Source organism: Limulus polyphemus, unplaced genomic scaffold (assembly GCF_000517525.1).
Source record: "Limulus polyphemus unplaced genomic scaffold, Limulus_polyphemus-2.1.2 Scaffold787, whole genome shotgun sequence".
Taxonomy (NCBI): Eukaryota; Metazoa; Arthropoda; class Merostomata; order Xiphosura; family Limulidae; genus Limulus; species Limulus polyphemus.
In genome coordinates this window covers 407,170-420,061 of record NW_013666397.1, presented here as the reverse complement: position 1 = coordinate 420,061, position 12,892 = coordinate 407,170, and the positions used below count along the sequence as shown (strand labels likewise).

Here is a 12,892-nt window from a genome sequence, read left to right as displayed (position 1 = left end):
TGCGAACCGGCTGAATCCCACCACTGCATAGAAGCCCAGGCTTACAAAAACAAGGGGCTTCACGCATCTCATATGCGGGTACATTTTTAGATGGCTGTGATGGTTGGTCTACAATTAACTCCACAGGGCATAGAGTTACACAAGCAGCAAATATAATGTAAACTTATAATGTAAACAACAATGTACCTTCATACAAAATAAAACAAGTGATTGTGTGTTTTTATGTGTGCCTGAAAAGGGTGTGTGACTAGTAAGAGCAACAAAAACTTTAATAAAGAATGTGCTCTTGCTAGTGCATCTTATACTTAGGCTAGTATTGTATTGAGCAGCACCCTGGTGGGCTTAATTGTTGGAGTTTCAACTAAAACTACTTGTTACACCAAATTTATTTATCGGAGGATTTGTCGTGATGAGTGGAGCCACAAGTCGCTAACTTGAGGAAATTTATAGTTAGAATAAAGAAACTGAGTCTCAGGCTAATGGTGAACACTTAAAATAACATTTATTTAACATTTAACAACTTCTCCAAAACATTACACACTTTAAACATTAGTTCTATTGAGTTACTACTTATATATCATAGTAAACACTTTTATCTAGATACATTTACTATCTTCTATGACTCTACACTAACTGATTAAGAGAGAGAGATTTTACTTATAGTAGAGTTGGGTTGTTAGAGGTCTTAGCCACATTCGGTACCTACATTTCTTCAGAACTTCTTAATCTCTGGAAGAACTTTTCTTCAGTCCTGGAGAACTTAACTGGAGAATTGAAGACTAACTTTTCAGTCTCTGACATGGGTTTTTTAAACTAACTTTTCTTAGTATTATTTCAACCTACTAAATAGGACACACCATCACCCACAAGTAGTCCTGTGCTCCTATTGGATACTTTAGGGGAATTCCCGGGATAAACCATAACCATAACTCTCAAGTAATTGGTTATAGATAAGTGGTGTTAGCTGGCTGCCTATTCATTTGTACTGCTACACCCATGTACTGTAACTAATATCACCTCAAAGTGCCGATATGATTCACCAAACCAAACTTTTCTGTATCTTTCTTAGTTCTAAGGGGTTGAGGTCAGTAATCCATCAACTTCTCATAAATACTAGTGCATTCATCTTGTCTTTAGGCAATGTTTCTTACATAACTATGCTTTGACCTCATTTCACAAGCTTATTTCATAATACACTTGTCTTGTTGCTTGTTTCTAGGCAACACCCCTTACATAACTAGGCCCTTGATCTTGTTTACTAATTCTCAAGCTCATCTCACAAGCTTATTTGGTAACACAGGCGTCTTCTTGTCACCTCTCTTTTTTATATATTCTTATACTAAAAAACCTTTAAGTTTTATTCTATGTATTTTCAACTAACAAAATCCTGAAACAATTGTAAAATTTCCTCAAAAATTTTCAAGTTGCTTCATTCCTCCCTCCTTAGAAAAATTTTGTTACTGTAACAAAATTTATCATCCAACTCATTATCTCCATCTCTCTTTATCAGCCAATGCTTACAATATATACATTATATAGATCTAGGGGCCTAGAGCTATGTATATAGATGATCTAACCTTAGGTATAATAATAATAGATTAACGTAATTATTTAGATAAGAATCTGTAGAAAAGGCGTTCACCAGCTGGCTAATAATACATAATACAATTATACATAAAGGATTATATATATAAAACACATAAAACTTTATCCTATTAAGCATAACTAACAATTTATAACCACTACATATAACAAGGTATAGGGTAACATTAGGTTATTACAACAAAATAACAAGTTTTTAATCACTCTAAAAATAGTTTCTAAAGTTCTGAAACCCATCTCAATTGCTGGTGGCTATCCATCCATACAGAGCACAAAATTTCCAATACGTGCAATGTTCATGGGGGTAATGGTGATAATCACATATTATCTGTTCACTGCAGTCTAAACATCTATATGGTGGGCACTTGTACTCTTCTACGTCTTGGCATGGAATACTTAGTTGTCTTTGCAACAACTGTGCCTTTTCTCTCCCCTTGGTGTATATCTTTACATAGTCCTGCCTTATCCCCTGGTGGATCCGTAAGAAGTCCAACATGGAATAGTCTCCATCAGTCTAACAGAGGCCATGGAGATACACAGTACACCACAAGATGTATCTTTTATCGGTCTCACTTAGGCGATCCTCAGGATATAGAGGCCTGAAGCAACATTGATCATAGTGGTTTAATACAGAGTTTTTAATTTTACACGCAAAGCCACTCCAGGACTATTACTAACTTAGTAGTAATAGACAAGAGGAAAGGCAGCTCGTTAACACCATTCACCACCAACACTTGGACTACTCGTTTCCCAACAAATAATTGGATTAATTGATCATTTCAACGTCTCTTTAGCTGAAAAGGTGAGCATGTTTGGTGACAGGGATTCGAACCCGCTGGCCCCCAGTGCCACAGCGGTATGTCTGCGGACTTACAACGTTAGAAACTGGGTTTCCATATGTCAGATCAAAAAAAATATTATACATGTATATGTTTTTTTTAGGGGCAGTTGTCGAAATAAATGGCTTTTACTTATATTTCCTAATAGTATAAATATATACTATGTAGTTGTTGGGCTTAGGATTCTTCCAGTGAGCTCTACAGTAGGTGTCTATGAGTGTGACTTGTTAGCGATAAATCCAACTAAGAATAAACAGCACACACTTTACTTGCTTTCAACTAATATATATATTTGGAACAAGTTACCATATGTACAATAAATCGTTCACACTATAGAGAATATAAGCATATCGTTGATGTTATTTCAGTGTATGTATAATTTTCCTTTTCTTGTCAAAAATCCACTTAGGCCTGTTCAATTACTGTAGAACCTCAGTTGACAACCTGAACTATTTTCTCTAATACTATCGTAATAATAGTCTGGTGTGATTCACTTACGATTGTGGTGTTCTTCCTTCTGAAATCCTATGTTCCTTTAGTCAAAGTGCACACAGGCTGATTCACTTACTTTAGAATTTTGCTTTGACACAATAAACTTATTTTTCTTATTTCTTTTTCCACTGTTAGTGTTATTTTCTATCTAATATATTTTTCAAATGTTAGGCCTATCACTTTTACGTTACTTAACTTCACATCAACTTTGCTTTTATCTGTTTGTCTACTATTACTAGTACAACTTCCCGCTCGTCTCACGCTATTTATATTTTTATTACATAGTCGTCTGGCCACTTTCTATATTCTCGTCACCAATTTTATTAACAAAACCTTCTACAATCGTCTGCTTTTAACTCTTATCATAACAAAACTTAAAAATAATAAAATATTCATTCACAAATATAAATTAATCACTAATATTTAAACCAAACAGTCTTTTATATCACGACAAGATACATGTGGTGAGAAGAGCACAGATAGCCCTTTCTGTAGCTTTGCGCTTAACTACAAACAAACAAATCGAACCCGCTGATTGCACTATTGATTGTTCGGGGACATTTATAAATCATGTTACAAATTAAATGTCACAAAAAAATCATTCCACCTGCAAGTAATATTTATGTTTTCAGGTAAAATGTCAGATATATATATATATATATAAAGCAAAACCTTCTAATCTTACTCACTCAGTAAGTTGATGAAATATTTTTCTCATATTTTGCTTTTCTTTCTCTCATTTTATTTTTCATATTACATTATGAAATATATTTCTACGTTCTTTATTTTCCGTTCAATGTATTTTTATTATTTTTCATTATTATTAGTATTAATAATGGGCGTGTGGCGCTATTTAGTCAAGGTCTTTACTTGTAAAGTTGTGAAAGTTTGGTTTAGGGTGAGACGTGTGTTAATTGGAATTTTTAAAAAGGGTACTGTGTAATATCACGTTTAGAATTGAAAAATATTTTATTGGAAATGTGAAACAAAATTACCCAAGAAAATAAATTACATTTAGTTTGACACAGTTTATCATGTTAATTCTAAATTAGTTTGAGTCCTGTTGGTAAATGAAGTTGTATTGTGTAACCCATGGAGGTTTAAAGAAATTAGTGCACAAATTTGTTAGTTTAAGTTTGTGTGAACATCAACACAGGTGAATAATGCAAATGATATGGATGGAAGTAGTTTAATTTCAGGCCCTAGGCTATTCAAACATTAAATAGCTACTAAATGGCCATTTGGCTATTTGCTTGGTGGCTGTATATCAATTTTGAGTTTGGCTATTTGCAGGTGAAATTAAATATTTTTGATGAGTAGTGATTGATGTTATGTTACTAAATAAGAATTAAATATTAAAAATAAGTTTATTTCAAGTTGGTTTAGACCTGCCATTGAGTTGGCACATAACTTGAGTCTTGCACAAAATGAAAATTTCTATTGGCCATGGTGATAACAGTGTGAAAAGAGAGAAACTCATTAATAGAAGAATAAATCATATATCCCTATCTTTACAAGCTAGATAATGGGAGAAAGATTGACTAAAGATTATTTCACATCTGCTTTATTCAACAACTAAAAGAGATTGAGAGTCTCATGTTTAGTTTACTGACTGAGCTAGCTGATCTGGTGTTTGGATTATTTGAGGGTAACATTCCAGTTCGTCTATTTCCTTAGGCAATAGACTAAATGGGACAAGAGGAAATGGGTGCAAACCTAAAAAAATACAATCAACATTTTGTCAAATACAGAATAAAGTTTAGATAAAAAAATCACTTTGGCAAAGTTTTAGAAACAAAGTATTTTTGTACTTATACTGTTTACAATATGATGCAATATACTCTTAAAACATTCATATTTTGTATGTACATACAATACAAATGTATCACATAAAAACCTATCTTTTTCTCAAGAAATTATAATACTGCTTTAAAGTTTTTTCATTTACAATATAGTGGCATACCAAGTTTACAGAAAAAATATAAAATGTTTATTTTGGTATTTGGTTACATTAGGGTAGACTAAATGGGAATAAACCTATTTGAGCATCTACATGAAAGCCTCAATTGATACCAGGCTGCCAGGAAATACCTACTTACTTAATTTTCCTTAAATATTTGTTTTTGTAAATGCTCTAAAAAGCAAAAACATTAATAGAATATTTGACATTCTGCATTCTAATGCCATCATTTCACTTATTGTGGAATGTAAGAGTAACTTAATTGGTAATGGTTTCCTTTCAGCTGTAAGTATTACTTGGATTATAATTATTAAAAATTACTTATTAATTCTTATGTTTTATGCTATGATTTTAAATGTGTGTGTGTGTTAGAGAAAGTCTTTGGTAAGTGCCTTACAATATATGATTAGTAAGTTTGATAGTTATTGAATTGGTGAAGAAATGAATAGAAAATTAGCTTGATGTGCAGGCTTGTGTAGTCAAATACTAAAAGTAACAGAAATATAACAGGTGATGTTGGATTTCACAGTCTAAGTACTCTAAACTGAAATTTGCCTGCTATATTTTAGTGTTTAACTGCAATTGCTTATGGTAGTAGGAACCAATGAGTTGCAATAAAAGGTCACTTCTGTCTTTGGGAGAATCTAACTCATCAGATTTGCTTTGTGATCTGTATTGTTCATTATTTATGTCAGTGATATAGTTAGGTTCTTAGAAAGTAATATTTTTATTTTCACTCAAAGGTTGGGAAGAGTTTATTCTATCAAGAAAGCAGTACTTGACCATTTTTATGAATAGGATTGAACATGGAAAATGAGTTTTAATATTAAGGAGTCTAAAGAAGCTATGCATTTATGGGCCATGCTTTCTTAAGTGTCCGTTTTTCAACTGGAAAATGTTAAAAACGAAATCTTCTCCTATAAGTATGATTTATACAGTTCTTGAAAATATAACTACTGAAAAATCTCGTGCCAAGAATCTAGCACTCGAGCTACATTCTGTCATATTTTTCCACCTTGATGAAGATGGCTACTGTATTTCACATGTGTTCTCCTTTACCAGATTATATTGTATCTAGAATAAAAAGCCAAAAAGCAAACAAATTGTAAGAAGGTTTTCCCTTCTGCTGCCTTTTTTTTTCTGTGATAATATTTCAGCTGCCGACTTTGTTTACCATCCATTCTACAAATACAAATAAGAAATCCATCACTATGCATAACACCTCTGTATATTAGCAAAGACAGGTGTAGAAATTAATGTGATCTCCTTTACATTTCTACAGTAAATTCAGCTATAGCAGGCTAATAAGAATAGTTATTTTGTATTAGACTACTTCCACATATCATAAACATAAGCTTTTATTATAATGTGGCATTGTACTTAGAAATGCAAGCATATATAAGGAGTTGAATTAAAATGGTGATCTTCTTTACCCATTCTGTGAACTTCTTTACATGCATCTAACCATCTCCCCAATTATTTGTTTCTGTAAATAGACACCTAATTATCATTCACAGATTTAGCTTTGTAATTTATCAGTCATTTAAACCTAAAACTACCACAACTCACACCATTGGAATGTTAGTTATATAGTTAAAGAGATACACACCTGTTATGTAATCCCACTTTCAAGGACTTTTCTTGCATGAAAATGAGTTGATTTGTGACTGATACATTTCAAATCTGCCCAACCCTAATCATCTGCACGTGGTGGAATCCAAATATGGCAGGAAAATCATTATGCAAAAATTGAAGTAAAGGAGAACACATAAAGGAGTTCTCTCAATTTCATGTTTAGTGATTTTTATTGAAGAATGCAATTTACTCTTACCCTTTCAGTTATTGATAACAACAGATGTCTTGGCTGTTGTGTATAATGATATTACAAAATGGTATAATTTGAGTATCAGCACTAGGTATATGCATAAAGGAGAGAATGTGCTTAAAAAAACTAATTTTATTAGAAACTCCAAATGGACATACCCAAAATATCTCTTGATACCCTGTGTTTAGGGTATAATCAAATCATATTATATACTTTCTGGATTGATTTTAGACTAATTATTTTATTTGCTCAAAAATTTGTAATAATTGTCTTGAAAATAAACAACCATAGAGGAGAACACATGATTACAGCAACATGTTATTTTGGATATTTTTATTTGTGAAAAAGTAATGGGACAATCAGCTAATAAGAAATTTTCAAAACATAAATGTTTACTAATTAATCACAATAATGGCTTGAGTCATACTTACAATTTTTGTGTTTGTGTTAATTGCTTTGAAATTAAGTTTTTCTACTTTTAACACCCCACCATTGTTTAATTTCTTTGGTTTCAAACTACAAATCCTTATTTTGACTCCACCAAATGTAATTTTAGGTAACAGCATGAACCAAAATAGGGCTTTGTAGTTTTAGAAAATAATTTCTACAGTATCTCCAGCCTTGTTTCCTTACTTTTTTAAAATCCCTATTTGCAGACTTTTAAATTCCCAATTTTTTAATTATGTTGTTACATTTGTTTAATCATGCTTTGTTCACACTGATTTTAAAGAAAGTCAGTCAGTCAGTCTTTTGATGGCTTTACTTGAGTATACTAAGCATTTATTATTAATCTCTCCTTTTTCTTTTTTTTTAGAGAGTGATTACAAACTGTATTATATAAGTAGTAAGTATCTCTGTTAAACAGAAGTATTCATTTTTAAATATATATTTGTTGTATTTTTATATAATGAACACTGAGCTTGTTTCATTTCAGTTGATTGCTGGTTGTAATTTTGAAAGAGGAGAATGGATGAAACTGTTATGAGGTTAAATGTAGATGCACCTTGTTGGGACCAAACAAATTTCATTGGCAGGTTAAAGTATTTCTTCAGCATAACAGATCCTCGTCATGTTTTAGCAAGTGAAGAACAATTATATAAGGCAAAAGAACTACTTGCCTTATACAGGTACTCATGTTTCTTAACATTTATGTCACTGTAAGTCTACAATTTTCAATATTAAAACTGTTTGAAATACTTTGTATCCTATAACTTCAATTTTTAACAATAATAAGAGTTTTTTAGAATGAAAGATATACAAAGAAATTATTTGGTAAAGTTATAAATATAGTTATTTTATTTAATACTAGTTTTTTCAGAAGTAACAATTTTATTCTATAAACCACTGCTGGTATTCTGAAATAAATTAGAAAAAGTCTTCCAAAAATACATTGCTAATTTTAGTTAGCTATTTTGTTGTATACCACAATAAAAATAAATAATGGGGAAACAATTCAGCAAATGAAAATTTTTTAATCATTCTTTAGCATTAAAATGTTAATTTTTCTGTTAAAATATTCAGTGTAAAGAATTAAGATGTGAGAGATTTTATACTATGGTAAAGAACATTTGTTTTTGAGGCTACTTCTTTGTGAACACTTGGAAGCTTCAACAGTTATTTTTAAGAGCACCTGTTTTGACATAAAAAAACTGTTTAGAAAAAAGTTTCAGAAGTCTATTTAATCCATAGAATTTATCCTTCTATCCAGAAAAAAAAATCAACCCATGCTCAGTGTTGTCTGTTTCATTAATATACCTATCCATCAAAAGATATAAGCAACTTCAAAATTAGAACACGCTCCAGAAAATCAAGCAGGTCATTCCACAAATGTATAGCCCTTATAGAAAAGTCTTTCTTATGAAACAAATGTCTTGATTGTAGAAATTATTTTTTACTTAGTAACCTTGGTGTCCAAGCTAATTCACTGATTCCAGTGAGTCTCGCATTTAAATCATCATGCGACAGCACTTCACCAGTAAGAGTGCAACATACTTTCTTCACACAGCTGACTCCCTCTATTCACTTTGTTTGGCAGTACTCATGTTGTAAAATTTAGTTTATGCTCTCTTCAAGTTTAATTTTAATTTTTTCCATATATTTGTATTAATTTCTATGAATAAGTTCATTCTATATTATACAATAGTGATATTTGTAACTTGTTGTTTTATTCCAAAGTGGAATTATTTTTATTTCTACCCAGTTATGGAACTTATTGCTTCATTACAAATACGTTTTATTTATTTCTGCAAACACAGTTGTGTTTGGTTGTTCATTTTGCTATATGAATTCTATGTTACCACTTCAGAGGTTGTATGTTCTATCAGCACATTTACACAGGCTTCAGGTAGCAGTACTTTGTAAGAAGATTTTTGGCTGTACTTCATCAGGAGAATGATCATCCAATGATTTGACCTTCATCAGGCCTTGCCTTGAGTTTGGGGGCCTACATATTTTGACATAGAGTCTACTAACTTTGGAAAGATGAGACGTTATACTGTTATAGTTTTTGAATAATTTGATTTTAAATATTATTATCTGTAGTTATTGGAGTTCTACAATATAAGTTTCGTTAGATTGGCTGATACTCATAGTCCAGTTCAGGTTAGAAGTTAGGTTTAGTTGTATCTTTTCTCCTATACCACTGATATTAGGGTGTTTGTTATTTTAGGATTACCTGTAATTCATTTTACTTTGTTTAACTATATTGTTTTTCTTCCATACATCACATCTCCTATGTAGGTTATTGTTAATACACATTTATTTCATTTTATAAATTAATGTTTATTTCATTTTTGTTATTATTTATCTTTTACACTTCTTCATTTTTAACTTGGTTTGTGTGGAACCATTGAGCCGGGGTCCGCACTGACTTCTCCCAATACTTATTGTTTGGTTAAAAATTTTATTTTCGAGCTTAGTGATATCCTTTGTCCTGCAATTTTTGATGAAACATGTATGTTATTTTCAGTTTACCTGTAGTTCTACATGCATGTTAATGGCTAATTAAGTTAAATATCTTGTTAGCTTAGGCTTAACGAGTGTCTGTTAAGTTCAGTTTACCTGTGGTTATACTTCCGGGTTAATTGATAGTTAGGTTAACTATTTTATTTTCTTCAATACATAACATTTATTACATATATTTATTTCACTACACAGTTTCTTACCATTAGTTTTGTTTAATTTATAATTTATACTTCTTACTCTTAATTTTGTTTGTGTGAACCCCTGGGGGCTGGCATTCACCCTCCCTGCTTCTAGTATTGCTCACCTGGCTCCTATAATAGCTGAACCCATTTCTGATGTTATAGATTTTGTCTGTTTTCACCCACCTTATCATGGATTGCATTCCAGGCCTCTACTGCAGAATCTGCTAGACCTATCTCAGTTTTTTGTTTTAGACACGTTTCATAGTATTGTTACGTCTGTGTTCGTTTGTTAATTTTCTGTAGAAATTCTTTCCGAGAAACTTCAGCTATACAAGTTCTTTCTTAAATAAAACTAGTTTATTCTTTCTCAATTCAACTTTGCAGTACACTTAATTTTCACAGTCACTTTAAGTTAAACACACACTATAATTCACAATGATTCATGCACTTTACTTATGGTCATTACCGCCCACTTGACTTGATTAACTGTGTTTATTATCTTTAATCTCTCTATCTGCTACTCCAGTTCCGATTAATTTTCTCACTTTATTTGCCACGCTTATATACAATAAGAGCGCACGTCTAGCAACTGCTAGGACGTTTGACAGGTTCCTCGATCTTTCTAGAACTCCAGCGCATGCTCCCAGCATCATGCGACTTCCACTGTCATAACAGTATATTCCCCTTCTGACATTGTTTCATATGTTCTTTGTGTCTCTCTTTTGAGAGTGGGTATTTACAAGCCTCACTCTATACAAACTTTAATTATTTTTGCCTTAGCTTACCATCAGGTAGATTTCTTCTTGATTTTATATTCTTCGGATCTCTGTTAATCCTATCCATTTTCTCCCCTACCTAGTTTTTCAGGTTCGTATTACTCTATCTACTCTCTTACAGGTTATGTTTACCTTCCACTTCCTTTGTTAGGTGTTTCAACTATATTTAGGGATTTTCTCTGGATATCTCCTCCTTCTTCCCTCCATGTTGGGGCATTTGCTATATTCAGTTCTTTGTCTCCACATGTGGCCTTTTTACTTTTGGGATATTTTTGGGTGGAACACTGCTGTTTGTTTACTATCCACTGCTAATAGGGACTTAAAGTCAGATCTTTTTCTCCACTGGTCCATTTTTTTGGGGCTCCTCCTGTACATTTAGCATCATGTGGGGTATCTGCTATGCTATTTGAAAATTTTTTTGTTGCTTCTTTGTTTCATTCTGAGATATTGTCATCTTTATTCTTTTACATGTCCTGCTACTTCCTGTCCTTCCTACGGGTTTTCTCCATTTGTCTTGTATGCTTGATGCTATTTGGGGTTCTGGATCAATTGGTCCTGCCTCAGTCACTTCTTGGGTCTTCCCCATTTTATTGTGCAGTCTTTGATCACACTTGGGTAGGCTATTTCTGTACGACTGGTAATGCCCATGTTCTTAATTTACATTCCCAGGTCTTAGATTTTCTTTCACCAGGTGCTTTCATCCCAGTTTTGTGCCTTGCCTTTTAGACTTGTTTTGATTCCATATTTTTAAACACATCTCCATCAGGACCATCCATTCTCATCCTCTAATGCATTTGATAGCATTTTCTGTTATCTGAGCCATTCATTTGATTTTCCTCTTAATTTTCATCCTTCCCTCTTTATCTATATGCATTGATAGTTGATCATATTCCCTACACCATCAGGTTTACCATTTCCTTCCCCTCTTATGGATTATTTCTTATCACTGATGCTCATCTCCAGAGGTGGGGGATGTGGTTTGATCAGTAGGAGGCTTCAGGACAATGGTCTACAGGCAAAGTGTTTTATTGCTGTCACACCCTGGCACTTCCACCAGTCCAATGTGCTTTCATTTACTCTCTTCCACTTGTTCTGGATTTGACTATTCTTGTTTCATTTTGACTCTATGATGGTGGTGGCTTATATCACTCACCAAGGGAACACTCATTCTTGTTCTCTTTGTGGTAGACAGTGAATCTCCCTTTTTGAATCCACACACTTGACATATGTCTCCTGGATAGTCGTGTTCCAGGTGCTTTTGCCCTCATTGCTGATTGATTTTCTAGTTTTGCCACACTTTCTCCCAAAGAGTGACCTCTAAATCCTCCAAAATTGTTGGTGGCTCTGCCTCCTGTGGGATACCTCTCCACGTGACATTTTTGAATCCTTTATTAATTCCCGGGTGGTTTGTTTGTTTTGGTCTCTACTTTATCATCCACTTTCCCTGGCTTTCGATACATTCTGATAACACCCAGGTTATAACATTATTATTATTTTTTCATTCCATCAGTCTTCTTCCTAAAATGTTTTTCATCCATGTTACTCTGGTTCAGGTATTTCTGATTGATCTTTCCTGTCTGGCACAGATTTTGTTTTCTCAGCCGTTTCAGCTCAATTTGTTTTCTTTGTTGAGGATTTTATCAACCTACATTTTCGTGGCTCATGTAGTATATTCTTGTTGACTTTTTCGTTTCTTAACATCTTCCACATTTTTTCTCAGTCAGATCCAGATAACCTTATCTGTCCAAGACATTTTGTGGGTTGCTTCATTGTTTTTATGGCTTCTTTCTGTGGAATCCATTTCCATGGTTTCCTTCTCTTACTCCACTTCTTTTTGTGTGATTTTTTTCGCTTCCTCCCTTACCCATAGGGTTTGGATTTTTATTTTATTGGCCTTTTATTCTTTCTATCCTTCTACCCGGCATCAATGCACTTTTCTCTTTATGTTAATCCTGTTGTCCTTTGGAGGTACTTCGACTGTCGAGCACTAGGACTGCTCTTCATACGTCCATCTCCCATTCTCTGCTTTGGGAGGCGGTTTCTTCCTTGTTGTGGCACCGTCATCCACCTGTTGCTATCCTTCACTCTCTCATGAGACTGTGACTGGATAAGTTACCATTTAGTATATATATATATATATATACTACCTTCTTTATTTTCGAGGGTCTTACCTTTCCCTTCTTTTCGTCTATAGTACTCCTGTCTCTGGGTGGGGTAGGTCGGTACCTCGTCCGTAGGTTACGTTAAACTTA

The 12,892-nt window shown here is 33.1% G+C and overlaps 1 protein-coding gene across 6 annotated transcripts in view; it reads left to right on the top strand.

Annotated features, from left to right (window-relative positions):
- Positions 1-12,892, top strand: part of LOC106460528 (sideroflexin-2-like) — a 108,474-nt gene that overhangs the window by 7,292 nt on the left and 88,290 nt on the right. Inside the window, exons 1-2 of one of the 6 annotated variants that reach the window (XM_022387274.1) lie at positions 3,453-3,565; positions 7,653-7,845. In XM_022387274.1, coding sequence (XP_022242982.1) covers positions 7,685-7,845 — 161 coding nt within the window. In that variant the 5' untranslated portion in view covers positions 3,453-3,565; positions 7,653-7,684. The other 5 variants (XM_022387275.1, XM_013920244.2, XM_013920246.2 and 2 more) reach the window with 5 other exon arrangements.